Below are 12,113 nucleotides of genomic sequence, written 5' to 3' on the forward strand. Positions count from 1 at the left end.
AAAGAACATTCTTTGACATTTTTGAGACCATTAGTTGTGCTTCCCTTTTAATCTAAAGGTTTCTCTTATAAGCGTTGCTTTTTGATATGCAAAAATGCTCCCATTATATCCAGCATGTCTTGTTTGTTTGAGCTTGAGAGCTTCAGAAGGACTTTCATGGAATTCGATTTTGGGAAGTTTTACTAAAATTTGTTGACTGACACATTTTGATATTCTTTAAAATTGTGCAACAGTAACACACTTACATGAAAACCAGTATGCATTTTGCAGCAAACAGGCCTGAATTATGATGTGCGTGTATTTCCTAACGTACATAATGTTCAAACCCTGTGTGGAACAACCTGTATTTTGTGTAACTGTCAGACCTGACACCCTGAAGGTTCGTTACTGTGTTCACAAGCTCACTCCACTGGTCTCTACTCTAAGCCAGCTGAATCCAGTCCACACCATCTACTCTTTCATTAAGATCCTGTATAGTACTTTCCTCCTGTCTATGTCTAGGTCTTGCAACTGTTGTACATTATGTTACATTAATTAGTAGCTCTTACAGAAGCATAAGGCTAAATGAGAAGATGGGCGAATTGGTGGAAGGGTTAGTTGTTATCTTCTTCCCCTCTTCCTCCCCCCACTTGGAGCATAGGGCATCAATGAAATGCTTTGTTTCACTTCAGTTTCTTGATCTAAGACAGTTGGTGGTAGGATCCCTTGGATGGGGGATCAGTCCTTTGCAAGGCTGCCATGTAACACAAACACAGAATAAACACAGACATCCATGCCTTGAGCAGGATTCACCCACGATCCCAGCGTTTGAGCAGGTGAAGACATTTCATGCCTTAGACTGCATGGCTACTATGATCAGTGGAGGGATTACTTTAATACACAAAACAATTTCCAAGATTACCAGTATTCATTATATATTAAAAGCCAGGATAGCATAGTCGGTATAGCGAGTTGCTGTGGGCTGGACAACCAAGGGGTCGGAGTTCGAGTCCTGGCAAGGGCAAGAGTTTTCTCTTCTCTGTGTCATCCAGACTGGCTCTGGGGCCCACCCAGCCTCCTATCCAATAGGTATTTGGGGCTCTTCTTGGTGGTAAAGTGGCCTGGGGCATGACGCTGACCACTCACCTCCAACTAGTACTGAGGTCGAGAAAATGTGGATCTATATATCCATTCCCCCATATGTCTTCATGGCACACTGCTTAATTAGTTAAGCACAGGGACAACTTTATCTTTACTCTTACCTTACCAGTATTCATTGCACCCAAAACAGAGTGAACAGAAAAGGAGCTGCATGACATTCAGTGGTTAAATTAATTTACTAATTCCACAATGTCAGTTTCACAGTTCTTACAGAACCTTTATATTACACAAAAACACCGGTTTATAACTAGCAAAGAAAATCTATAATTCACTGTAATGTCTATATGTTTCAAATGATCTCTATGACTGAGGCTTTGGTGGCACCCATGCTTGTATCTTAGGTGTTGTAGTGCTGTATGGCATGTATGCATGTTCAGTGCCAGACAGATTCTCCGTATGATCAATCATCCACGGGTACTTTGGTCGATTTGGATCCTACAACAGAAATGTTGCAAGATATATAGACAGGTAATTAAGGGAATGGAAAGTGGCCTCCGTAGTCTAGGGGTAACGTTCCCACCTCATGACTCAAGATATGCAGGTTCAAACCTGGCGGAGGTCGTGGAATTTTTAAGGGCAGAAAAATTCAGGGAACAAGTCCTCTGGGAGGGACTTTAAGCCGTGTGTCCCATGTCGTAGATTTACTGCACGTAAAAGAACCTTGTCTCTCTAGGAGACCTCTGAGCTAAATTAGGCAACAATTTCCCGCCCAAGTAGTTTCCAATGCCTCTGGTAGATGGGGGAAGTATCAAGGTACCAAGGGCTGACCTCGTTGGCTCAGCGGGGCTGACAGTATGCACCAGTACCAGTAGGGTATGGAGACTGGTAGAATATCAAAGGGGGGCGTACAATAGATCAACAACTGGTCGCGGTGCATGGGGAAACCCACCCCCTCCAATAATAATAATAATAATAATAAGGGAATGGAAGATAGAAATTACAGGTAAGATAACAAAAGTTGCAAGTTGTAAATTTCTGCAGAAAATATTTTAAGATCTTACCACATTCTGTACTGATCATGAATCTATATATATGTTTTGATTTTCCAATTTAACCATTACCATGCCATGAATACTTCGAACTGTCACTTCTCTATGTTTTTCATGAGTAGGTGATCACTGAGGGAAACAAGACCACTCAGCTCGTATTGGGGCTTTCTTTAAATACAAATCAGCATGGAAAGGATTGACAAAAGATAGGGATGACAAAAGTATTTGTCAGTTGACACTTTTTACAAAGTGTATTTCATATAATCGAGAACTTTTGAATATGACAGTGAAAAAGAATGGAAATCAATTTATATATTTTTTTCTTTAAATATCTGAGTTTCTGTTGGTATAACTCACTGGAACAGTGTCCTGGTGAGATATTAACAGACACTCAGCTTGTCAAGAAGTTCTACATTTTTATGGGACTCAAAGGTTCATTAAAACTTTCAAAAGAGCCCCCTAGTCCATATCCTGAGCAAAATGAATCCTCTTCACCACACACTGTTTCTTTGATATCCATTTTAATATTTTCCTCCTGTTATCTGTGAGATAATCAGTGTGTTAACCCTTTATGGTCAAATTAATATATGTGATACATATCTTATGTTCAATATGTATGACTGGAAGAACTACATTGCTATATGACTCAAGTTCTTACATGAATGGGAATCATGATTACAAAACATTTCATTTTATTATGTCCAGTCCAGTTGGTAGCATCCAATGAAATGTCAATATTGGCAAGCCTTTGTGAACACATATTATGTGTTTTATTTCCCAGCCTGGTTAATTATGGAGAAAACAACATGCAGCTTTTGATATACACTGCTGTTACATGGAGGCACGTAGTAAGTAGATGAAAGATTTCTAGTCACACATTCACTAATCAACTTCCTGTCCTATTCAGACAGAAGAATGGTAAAATGGAATGCATTCCTACACAGCTTATTGCTAGTATTTTACTTTTCTGTGCTTACAGAATATATAGACTGCAAATCAACCATTGAGATTCCGAAAAATTTTGCTACACAGTACTCCACAAAACAAGAAAAAGCTGAACATTATTCCAGCATTATTTCTTAAAATTTTTACTACCCATACCTTTCAGAATACATACATTACTTGACATTTTATGTTACCTTATGGGGTGGTAAGTCTGTCTTATAATGAAGCCACCCAAACCACTCTGCTGGAACTTGGCTTCCATCATAGTCAAAATATACTTTATCAGCATATTCCACCCAACGGTTTCGTCCTGTTAAAAAACAATCAACAGAGGAATAATAAAACACTCGACTACTTGGATCCCAGGTTACAATCTGCAATATAGTACTCCAAAATGTCAGTTGGGATCGTAGCTGTAAGTGAATCGTTACTAACCGTAAAAGTACATGTTATTTTCGTAATATTTGTTGCCGTATTTATCCTCGCCTACTAGGGTACCCAGTTTGACATCATCCTGCCTGAGGACAGAAAGAACATTTTGAGTACCCATATTTCACGCTTTGTTATTTTGTTATAAAAATAGGCACTGATTATTTAATATACCGAAAGAGCTTAAACAAAGTCCCGGTGATTCCTCCATTTGTTTTAATTATTTTAAATAGTGTGTTCAATTTATCTAAAGCAAGTAATTTAGACATATTTTACTCTTACGGACACCTCAAACAGCTGGACTTCGTAAATATCACGGCTATTACAGGGCAGGTAACATAACACACGAATTTAATTTATCGCAGAAACCGAAATAGCATATTATTGTATGGAGTTGGCATAATACAGCAATACGTAATTACTATTTTGTATGTTTTCTTTAAATATCAATATTTACTGAATAGTATCCATATCAACTGTCGTTAATAAATATATCGCATGAGTACGAACATCAAACTTTCTCGCCACTGAAACATATCGTATTTCATGGCCTCCAGGGCTCACATGGGCACCAATGTTCTGCGAAGACATTATAAATTACATACAGACAGTATATATAAAATTAACATATATATTCTTACAGCTATTCGTGACTGTCTTCATAAGTTCAATGATACTTATTTTGTGTAATATTTGTATTTTAAATCTGTCTCTCAGCATAGGACTCATATATTGGCTATCCTGCAACATGGACAGAAATAGCGCCGCAATGCGGTAGAAGATGAAACTTATACTAAAGATTTGACAGTAGTCTTTTGGTTAAAACGCGGTTTAGATGAACGTGTGGTGGTGGCAGTAGTTAATGATAAAATTTACTAATACTAGATATTTTAAGTAACACCAAACCCACTAAAAATATGTATGGAAGTAGAAGAAATACGTAATCATTGAGTGCATCTGTGTCATTCAGCTGTGTTTTAAGGACTACCCTCATTTCGTAGTTGTTTTAACAGGTTAGTTTATTATACCGTACTAAATTAGAAACAAACCAATTTATTTTACTTTCTTATGCAGATAAACAGGAAGGAAATATATGTATTTATTATCCACTGTATTACGTATTCATTAAGACACACCTGACAGAAGTAACTCCTGTATTCGTTTTCCTTTTCAGATTTTTAATGCCAGAGATTGATTATACCCATATTTTTTATCGTAAAGTTTGACTATCATTTGTTATTTAACAGTGTTCTCCTCACCCGATTATGGTCATGCCACCACTGCCATGAGGTGTCTTCTGTAACACTTAACGATATAACTGAAGTAATATCCAAAATGTTTGATAGTTAGACATAGCAACAGTGAAAATTGTTGTAATTAGAATTATATAATTGTTGGTGGAAGAATGCTTTGTTCAAGGCAGTCCAGTCCCATGTCAGAGTAGACAAGACAATTTGTTATTAAATTGCTGTGTATTTTTCATTAGCTAGTGTCGTTTGAAATAAAAGAATTAGTAGTTGATTGCGGCGTTGTTATAACTTCGGTACGTTCAGAGCTGTAGTACATAAAATTGCGCTGAATTCAAAGATGTCTTTTACTTTCTTTTCAACCGACACTATGTGAAGGTTGCGAGAAGACTCAATTGTAAAGCACAGCTATGGAGTATACATGAAATTCGATTATGAATGAACGATTTATCGGAGTTTTTTTTTAACACGCCATGTATGGCATTGAGGTTACGTAACGTCTGTAGTTCATAAGAATCCAGGAATCGATCACTATCACAGAGAACTTTTTGAATGTTTGGAGTCTAGTTACAGAACTTAGATAAGAATGTAATCGCCAGGTATTTATGGCGAATTGCTTGCAAGGAATGTTTTCTCAAGTTTACTGCAGAGCGACAAATCATTCGATAACACTGAATCAGTAACATGGTCATTAATTTTCGAACGACATGATAGAACTACGTACCACAAACTAGGAAGGATGAATTGGTTGTGGTGTATTATACTGTTTTGCCTTCGGTTTCTTGTGTCCTTGTTTATAAATTTGACTGCACCAAATTATACTGCAGTGTTCAGGGGTTAAATGGGCTGATTATGTACCACCGTAAATAATTCGAAAGGACTTTGCAAAATATTATCATGACCTATTCAAAGTACTGTCTTGGCATTCATCGGAAAGGGAGAGTAAGATCAATATAGAGCCAGATAGCGTGAACTGGAAACCACGTGAACGCTTCGGATCTGAATGCGTTGCGTCATAGCTGGCATAATGACGAGCATGACGAGCGTGAGTCGTCATTTTCACATTCGCTCTTGAGTAACGGACCTTCGAACTACGGTTTCTTGTTTTTTCGTATTAATATATTGCGAGTTTACCTGTGGAGCAGCCTCATGTTATATAATTAGTTCTGGCTTTGTCATCAGTAGATTTATATGCAATGAATGAACATCAAGGAGAATAAGGGACTCTGTTAACCAATTATGTTGCTTTGTTTGCCTCATTTCCTTCCTCATTAATTATTTATTTCTCTGAAAACCATGTAAAATATACACAAGTTTTAACGTTTTCATGGCTGTGAGTACAGTAGAAAGCCGATTATACGAATTTCCAATTAAACGAATCACAGCAAAGAAAGATTGCGTCTACTAGACAAATATAATTCTTGGACTTTTTAAAATAAATTTTTGAAAATGTTAATTAATAATTGCATTAATTTTTTATGTTTCATGTTTTAAAGGGTTTTTACCTTTTATTATTATAATCGTACAGTGCATTATAATAGTAGCTTTTCATGGCTAAGAATTTAATTCAATTTTCGATTATCTGAACCACCTTTGTCACTGATTAATTAGGATAATCGGCGTTCTACTCTCTCCAGATTCCCATCTAGTGCAATATGACACGGTGTGGGCGAATACTTACAAGAATGTACGTTATAAATTTCCACGAGACCACAATCTGAAGAGATCTAAAACTTCGTTTAGAAAGGTTGCTTTAAAACATTCCTATGAACTAATATCAACATTTATTTTCAGAGAATCATATATATGACACTGTTCTCATCATGAGTGATTAGGCGCATTTGCACTTGACAGGAAGCGTCAATAGACAAAATTTCCGGTATTGGTCGGCAAACAATCCCCAAGAAGTCCATCAAAGACCCCTACATTGCGAGCGAGTCACTGTGTGGTGCGGAATGGCCCGATTCGGCGAAATTGGGCCTTACTTTTTCATGGAAGGCGGACGCACTGTAACAGTAAACTCACAACGTTACGTGACAATGTTGCGCAAGTTCTATTTTTTTTTTTTGCTAGTGGGGTGGGACTAAGTCCCTTGTACTGCGGCCACTTCTGGCCTATTGTACCAGCCCCAGATGATAGGTGAGGGTGATTGTGGAGCAATTGGTGGATTGAAGATTGGCAGGGGGACCGAAGTACTCGGAGAAAACCTGCCCTAGCGCCACTTTGTCCACCACAAATCCCACTTGACCAGACCCGGGATCGAACCCTGACCGCCGCGATGGGAAGCCAGCGACTAACCGCTTGAGCTATTGCGCGGCCTGCGCGAGTTCTTACTGCCTCGATTGCGAAGACGTCGCATCGACCTCACTACAGTTTGGTTTCAACAAGATGGGGCTACTTACCATACCTCAAGGGAACCAATGGCCTTATTGAGAGAACATTTTCCTGGGCACCTCATTTCAAAGCGTGGGGATGTGGAGTGGCCCCATCGATCCCCAAATCTTTCGGCTTGCGATTACATTTTATGGGGCTACCTGAAAGCTAAGGTTTACATCGAAAACCGCGCCCTCTTGAGACCCTTCAGATGATATCACCCGAGAAATTCGAGCGATTCCACTTGCTATGCTTCAAAGAACTATGGACAACCTTTCCGCTTGTCTGCAACAATGCTTTGACGATAACGGCCGCCATTTGCATGATGTTGTTTTCAGAAAATGAATTTAAATTTTCTTATTTTTTGTTACAGCATCTTAAATGGCATTATACACGTACTCTTTAAAAAACATTAAAATTTGCTATTCGTCAAAAAATAAGTGTGTACTAGTTTTCTGAAAACCATCACACCACCCTGCCGGACCCTGTATAAACCAGCCGTGAAGAGTCTGTTACAGCTGGTCTGATGGAGGTGCGGCAGAGTAGCAATTAAAAAGTGAATCCTGACCCTTGACCTTGTGATGTAACTGTATTGTTGTTGACAAATCTTGAGCTGATAATTTTCTTTTGCACCTCCTCCTCCTCTTCCTTCATGCTGTTGCTGATTGTCACGCATTGAATCATGGGCGTACTCATTGTTTTACAATCACCACACAAAATTTGACCTCCCACAGATATAGTATTAACGTATTTGGGTAGACTCCATATTTGTACAATAGTCAGCTCTCATTTGATGATCACACGATAAGCAGTAGACCTAACGAGACACACAAACTTAAATGCAGCAAATTCTCGTTAAACTGGGTTTATTTGGGGGAGGTCATTTTGATTAACCGATGATTAAGCAAAAGATAACCCAAAAGACAAAAGAAATTAGAAAACAAATAAATGAAAAATGTAATAATACAGACAGTGCTGATGAAACTAAATATATAAAAATATCACTGCAAGAATTTCTTCCATTGTCAGAGGGTCTCCATCATCCAGCTCAAGCCAATCTTGGATATTTTCTAGCGTGGTTTCACTCTCTCCAGCTGCTCTGAACACAGTCTGAAAGCCCGCTTGTTCTAATCCTCCTTTTTTCTAAATCCCATGTGTCTTCTAAAACATATGTCTTCAACTGTGAACAGAATTTTTCATATTTCGATCCGGATTAACTGTAACCGGATTACCGAGGGCTTACTGTTTATAGAAGCTTTGTATTAATATAATTAATTTTATGACAACGTATGCATTGCACCCCTGTAAACACATTTTTCCTGCTTATGGCCAGAATGTGAACCTGACCATTCGTTTACAGGCCTACAGGCCGTGTTCCTAGACCTGGTCCCAAGGTTACGCCTGAGGAGGGGTATGTCAGGTAGTAGTGGGGGCAGTAGTTGCAGCAGAACTGCTTAACGAGGGGGGTAACGCTCGCGGAGTATGGTCCTCATCGTCCTCATTCAACTGAGAATGGCCAGGTTCAAACCTAGGGCTAGTGTATCTGGTGATGTGATTTGAGGGTATGTGGAATATATGTGTTTGTTATCAGAAGTTAATCAGAACATAATTGAGCTTCCGTGAATGTTAAGATGTTACACCGTGTAGTTTGGTAAGTAGGACCGACACACTGTATGGTATTACATCCCACAAGACCACGATCTCAGAAGGGAGAACCTCCTCGTATTTTTTTAACCAAACTTGATGTGTGTGTATAGTACAAACTTTTGGAATGTAACGCCGCCTTGTTGGGTAGAAATCCACCTATGTTTCGGAGGAATGTATTGCTCCTATCTTCAGGATCGAAGAATAAACTAAGTAATAAACCATCAAGCTGGTGGCGAAATATATGTCTGCACGCGCGGATGGGAATCTCATCTAAGAAACTGATGAAAAAAATCGTGTCGTTTACAAACCGGTATTCCATAGGTCGTACACTCAATGGACATGAAAAAATGCATTAAGCGTGCATGTGAGAAATTGGCCATAAGGGGGCCCATACACGTACGAGTCTGGCTCGCGAATCCGACTCGGCTCGGGTTCCAATGAGCCAAACTCGTCCGTGTGTGGTGAAATTAATCCGAGCCTGGCTCCTCGCCGAGCCGGACTCGTGAGCCAGACTCGTACGTGTATTTAGATTTGAAGAATACCATCTTCTGGTACATGTCGTTTCAGAGGAACCTGCTTCCTCCATCTTCATGGTAGAGGCGTTTACTCTCCCTGAAGATAGAAGCAGCAGGTTCCGTCATAACGTTGGTAACGATTCACCAGAGTACACTGCGGCACTTTCCAGAAAGTAGTTGGTAATCTTCATAGTCATCTCTCCGTGAACCTCGAACGGGCCATAGAATGGCTGAAAATAAGACTGCTTAAATTGAATGTTAACCTGATTGGAGGAGACATATGTGTTCAAAGTTTCCATAACACTGTTCTTCAGTGGATATTAATGTCATAGGCATTTGTTTTTCAGATACAGGGTGGCTCACGAAATGATCCAGTATTTATTTAGTATTAATTATTCAGCCATGCAATGAACGATATTTAGTAACGTTCTTATTCCTGCTCATGCACCAATTTACATAAGATGGCTGACAAAAGTCGGCTTTATGTAGAACAATGCATAAAAACATAGTTGTTCTCTACTGAAACAAGAAGTATTGTGAAGAAAACAGTCTTCTTGGATTTGGCACCATGTATATGTGGTGTTAACCGACGTTTCGGAGGAACGTATCGCCTCNGTGTGGTCACACAGATGCGGTTTCGTGCCCATTTTCAAATCCGTTGGGCGCCTTCATTCAAAACAATTCATATACTTTATAACCAGTGTAATAATGATGGTCCAGTGTCGGAGAGGGAACGTCACCGGCCATCATTGTGTGTTCTCCGGAGAACCTTGATAATGCCAGAGCCTTTAGAGTGGCGCTTGAAAGAAGCCCCAGTAAATCAACAAGGAAGGCTGCAGCACAACTAGAGATATCCAGACAGTCGGTGTAACGAATATTGAAAAGTGATTTGAATTTGTATCCATGCAAAATAACAATGTTACCTAAGCTTACAGTTCAAAACAAACATCAAAGAATAGCATTTGCTGAATAGGTTCAGAATAATGATGACTCGTTCTGATGAGGCACATTTTCAATTGGATGGTGTGGTTAATAAACAAAATGTGCGATTTGTGCGCCAGAGAATCTACGTGTGGTTCATGGGAAGGTGCATCATGCACCGAGAATTACAGCGTGGGTCGCCATCTCAAGTTAAGGACTACAGGGCCAATTTTCTTTGAAGAGACAGTGAACAGCAAGTGCTATTTATGTATGTTGTGCGGTAATTTTGTGCTTCACCTTCTTGCTGCAGGTTTGCCGTTATGAACCTGGTGGCCCATGCAGGATGGAGCCAGGCTGCACACAGTGATCATTGTTTTGTACTTTCTGCATGACATTTTCAAGTTGCGTGTCATCTCAAACCGATTTCCTGATTGTTTGGGGTGTGGACAGAACTGGCCCCCAGATAGTCCTGATTTAAACCCAAGTTTTATGATACGGTTTCTTTGATGTGATTCACAAGCATGGAGTTTTATTCTTTGTGTGATGGATTTTATATTTCAGTGTGACATGGCTGGTAAGGAGGAACAGCATATGTGGGAGTCTGAAGATGAGCCAGACATCACAGGTGAGTCAACATTTGGGGGACAGTGGCATTTTATGGCAATGTCAGTAGCTATACTCTGTAACATCTGAATGATAGTTGATGAATAGGAAAGGATTTGGAAGAAAGCAATCCCGGCCTAATGCATGGTACTGTTCTGGAAATTGCATGGAGGGATTGAGGGAAACCACAGAGAATCCATAATCAGGAGCACAGATTTCTCAAGCAAGATTCAAACTGATCACCTCCCAAATACAAGTGAAGCCTGTCACTGCCATGCTGCTGTGTTTGGTGATTGACGATAAATCTGAAATATTTAAATTCTCAGCTAAGCCCCCAGAATGTCATAAAGAAACTTTCATCTAAAGCCCCCTCTGAAGGTATGTCATGCCTTGAGTGAGCAGTCTTATGAAAGAAAAGTCCTATGTGTTCAGCATGATCTCTGGTATGCAGTCTTGATTCCCCCATTGTGTGTTAAAATAAAATCTGTTAAAGATGGTGTAACAATTGACATTTACTGTCAGATTGTGACACACCCTCAAATATGTTTAGACGCATTACAATTTAGGAGTAGAGAGGGTCCTGACTGAAGAATACCCTAAATTATGAATATGAAGAGTTTGTGATAGTGATATAATGTTTTTAATATATTATTTTTAGATACTGGTGGTAAAAAATGTCTGAAATTTAGCCTTTTCAGAACCAGCTCCAAGCACAGTTGCACCTGTCTAATTTGTCCACAAGGTCATCCATAAATAAACTGATTTTCTGTTGTATTATTTTCTTCACTCTGTCATTGAATACATTCATGTTATATGCTCTTGAAACATCTGAATTTTCACACTTGTTCAAAAAGTGAAAGTTGAAGATTTACAAAACTCTTTCCCCAAGCAAAAATCAAAGAAATAACAATAAGAATAGGAAATGAAGAAATACTGGTGAGAAGAATCTGGTCTTATGGGTAGTGTGTAATTTTGCCCCCACCCCCCCCCCCCNGACAGTGTTAGAAAGAAGTTTTCCCATAATAATATCTTGTGTTCCTCCTTCCACATCCTTCACAAGCCTACTTCCGTTTGTTATTATTTGTTATTATATGGCCAGGGGTATATTCCTGAAAGTCCTTGTTACATGATAATTATACATTATTAGGTGAAGATATGAATAGCAAACAGCTCATGAAATGCACATGCTTAAAAAGGCATATGCATTTGTCTCAAATAGAGAGGTCTGAGATTAAGTCATATACGTATTATTTATGTCTGATATCACTGTTTTAAAATAGGTGTCAGGGTGATGCCTCTGCACT

The 12,113-nt window shown here is 39.1% G+C and overlaps 2 protein-coding genes across 7 annotated transcripts in view; one reads left to right on the forward strand and one right to left on the reverse strand.

The window, feature by feature from the left end:
* Positions 1–1,297: 1,297 nt before the first annotated feature.
* On the reverse strand, positions 1,298–3,829 carry LOC111862454 (probable NADH dehydrogenase [ubiquinone] 1 alpha subcomplex subunit 12). The gene is made up of 4 exons (XM_023847864.2): positions 3,678–3,829; positions 3,510–3,592; positions 3,269–3,384; positions 1,298–1,575 (listed from the first exon to the last, which is right to left on the reverse strand). Exons 1-4 carry the CDS (start codon positions 3,770–3,772, stop codon positions 1,441–1,443), a joined length of 429 nt encoding a protein of 142 aa, XP_023703632.1. The 5' UTR covers positions 3,773–3,829; the 3' UTR covers positions 1,298–1,440.
* The window catches only part of LOC111862452, a 120,502-nt gene continuing 111,009 nt past the window's right edge, over positions 2,621–12,113 (forward strand). The window contains exons 1-2 of one of the 6 annotated variants that reach the window (XM_033750670.1): positions 2,621–2,977; positions 10,768–10,831. In XM_033750670.1, coding sequence (XP_033606561.1) covers positions 2,792–2,977; positions 10,768–10,831 — 250 coding nt within the window. In that variant the 5' untranslated portion in view covers positions 2,621–2,791. Of the gene's footprint in view, positions 2,978–4,343; positions 4,517–8,573; positions 8,775–10,767; positions 10,832–12,113 lie in introns of those variants that run through there. The other 5 variants (XM_023847858.2, XM_023847862.2, XM_023847861.2 and 2 more) reach the window with 5 other exon arrangements.

The sequence above is a fragment of the Cryptotermes secundus genome, unplaced genomic scaffold (assembly GCF_002891405.2).
Source record: "Cryptotermes secundus unplaced genomic scaffold, Csec_1.0 scaffold816, whole genome shotgun sequence".
NCBI lineage: Eukaryota > Metazoa > Arthropoda > Insecta > Blattodea > Kalotermitidae > Cryptotermes > Cryptotermes secundus.

Bases quoted from the DNA above. Each gene is read 5' to 3' on its own strand.
- LOC111862454 (XM_023847864.2), bottom strand. From the start codon at position 3,772: ATGTCTAAATTACTTGCTTTAGATAAATTGAACACACTATTTAAAATA. The intron at 3,385-3,509 runs GTTAGTAACGAT...GTTTTTTAACAG, and splicing joins AAATAACATGTACTTTTACG to GACGAAACCGTTGGGTGGAA. The intron at 1,576-3,268 runs GTAACATAAAAT...TTTCTGTTGTAG, and splicing joins CAGACTTACCACCCCATAAG to GATCCAAATCGACCAAAGTA.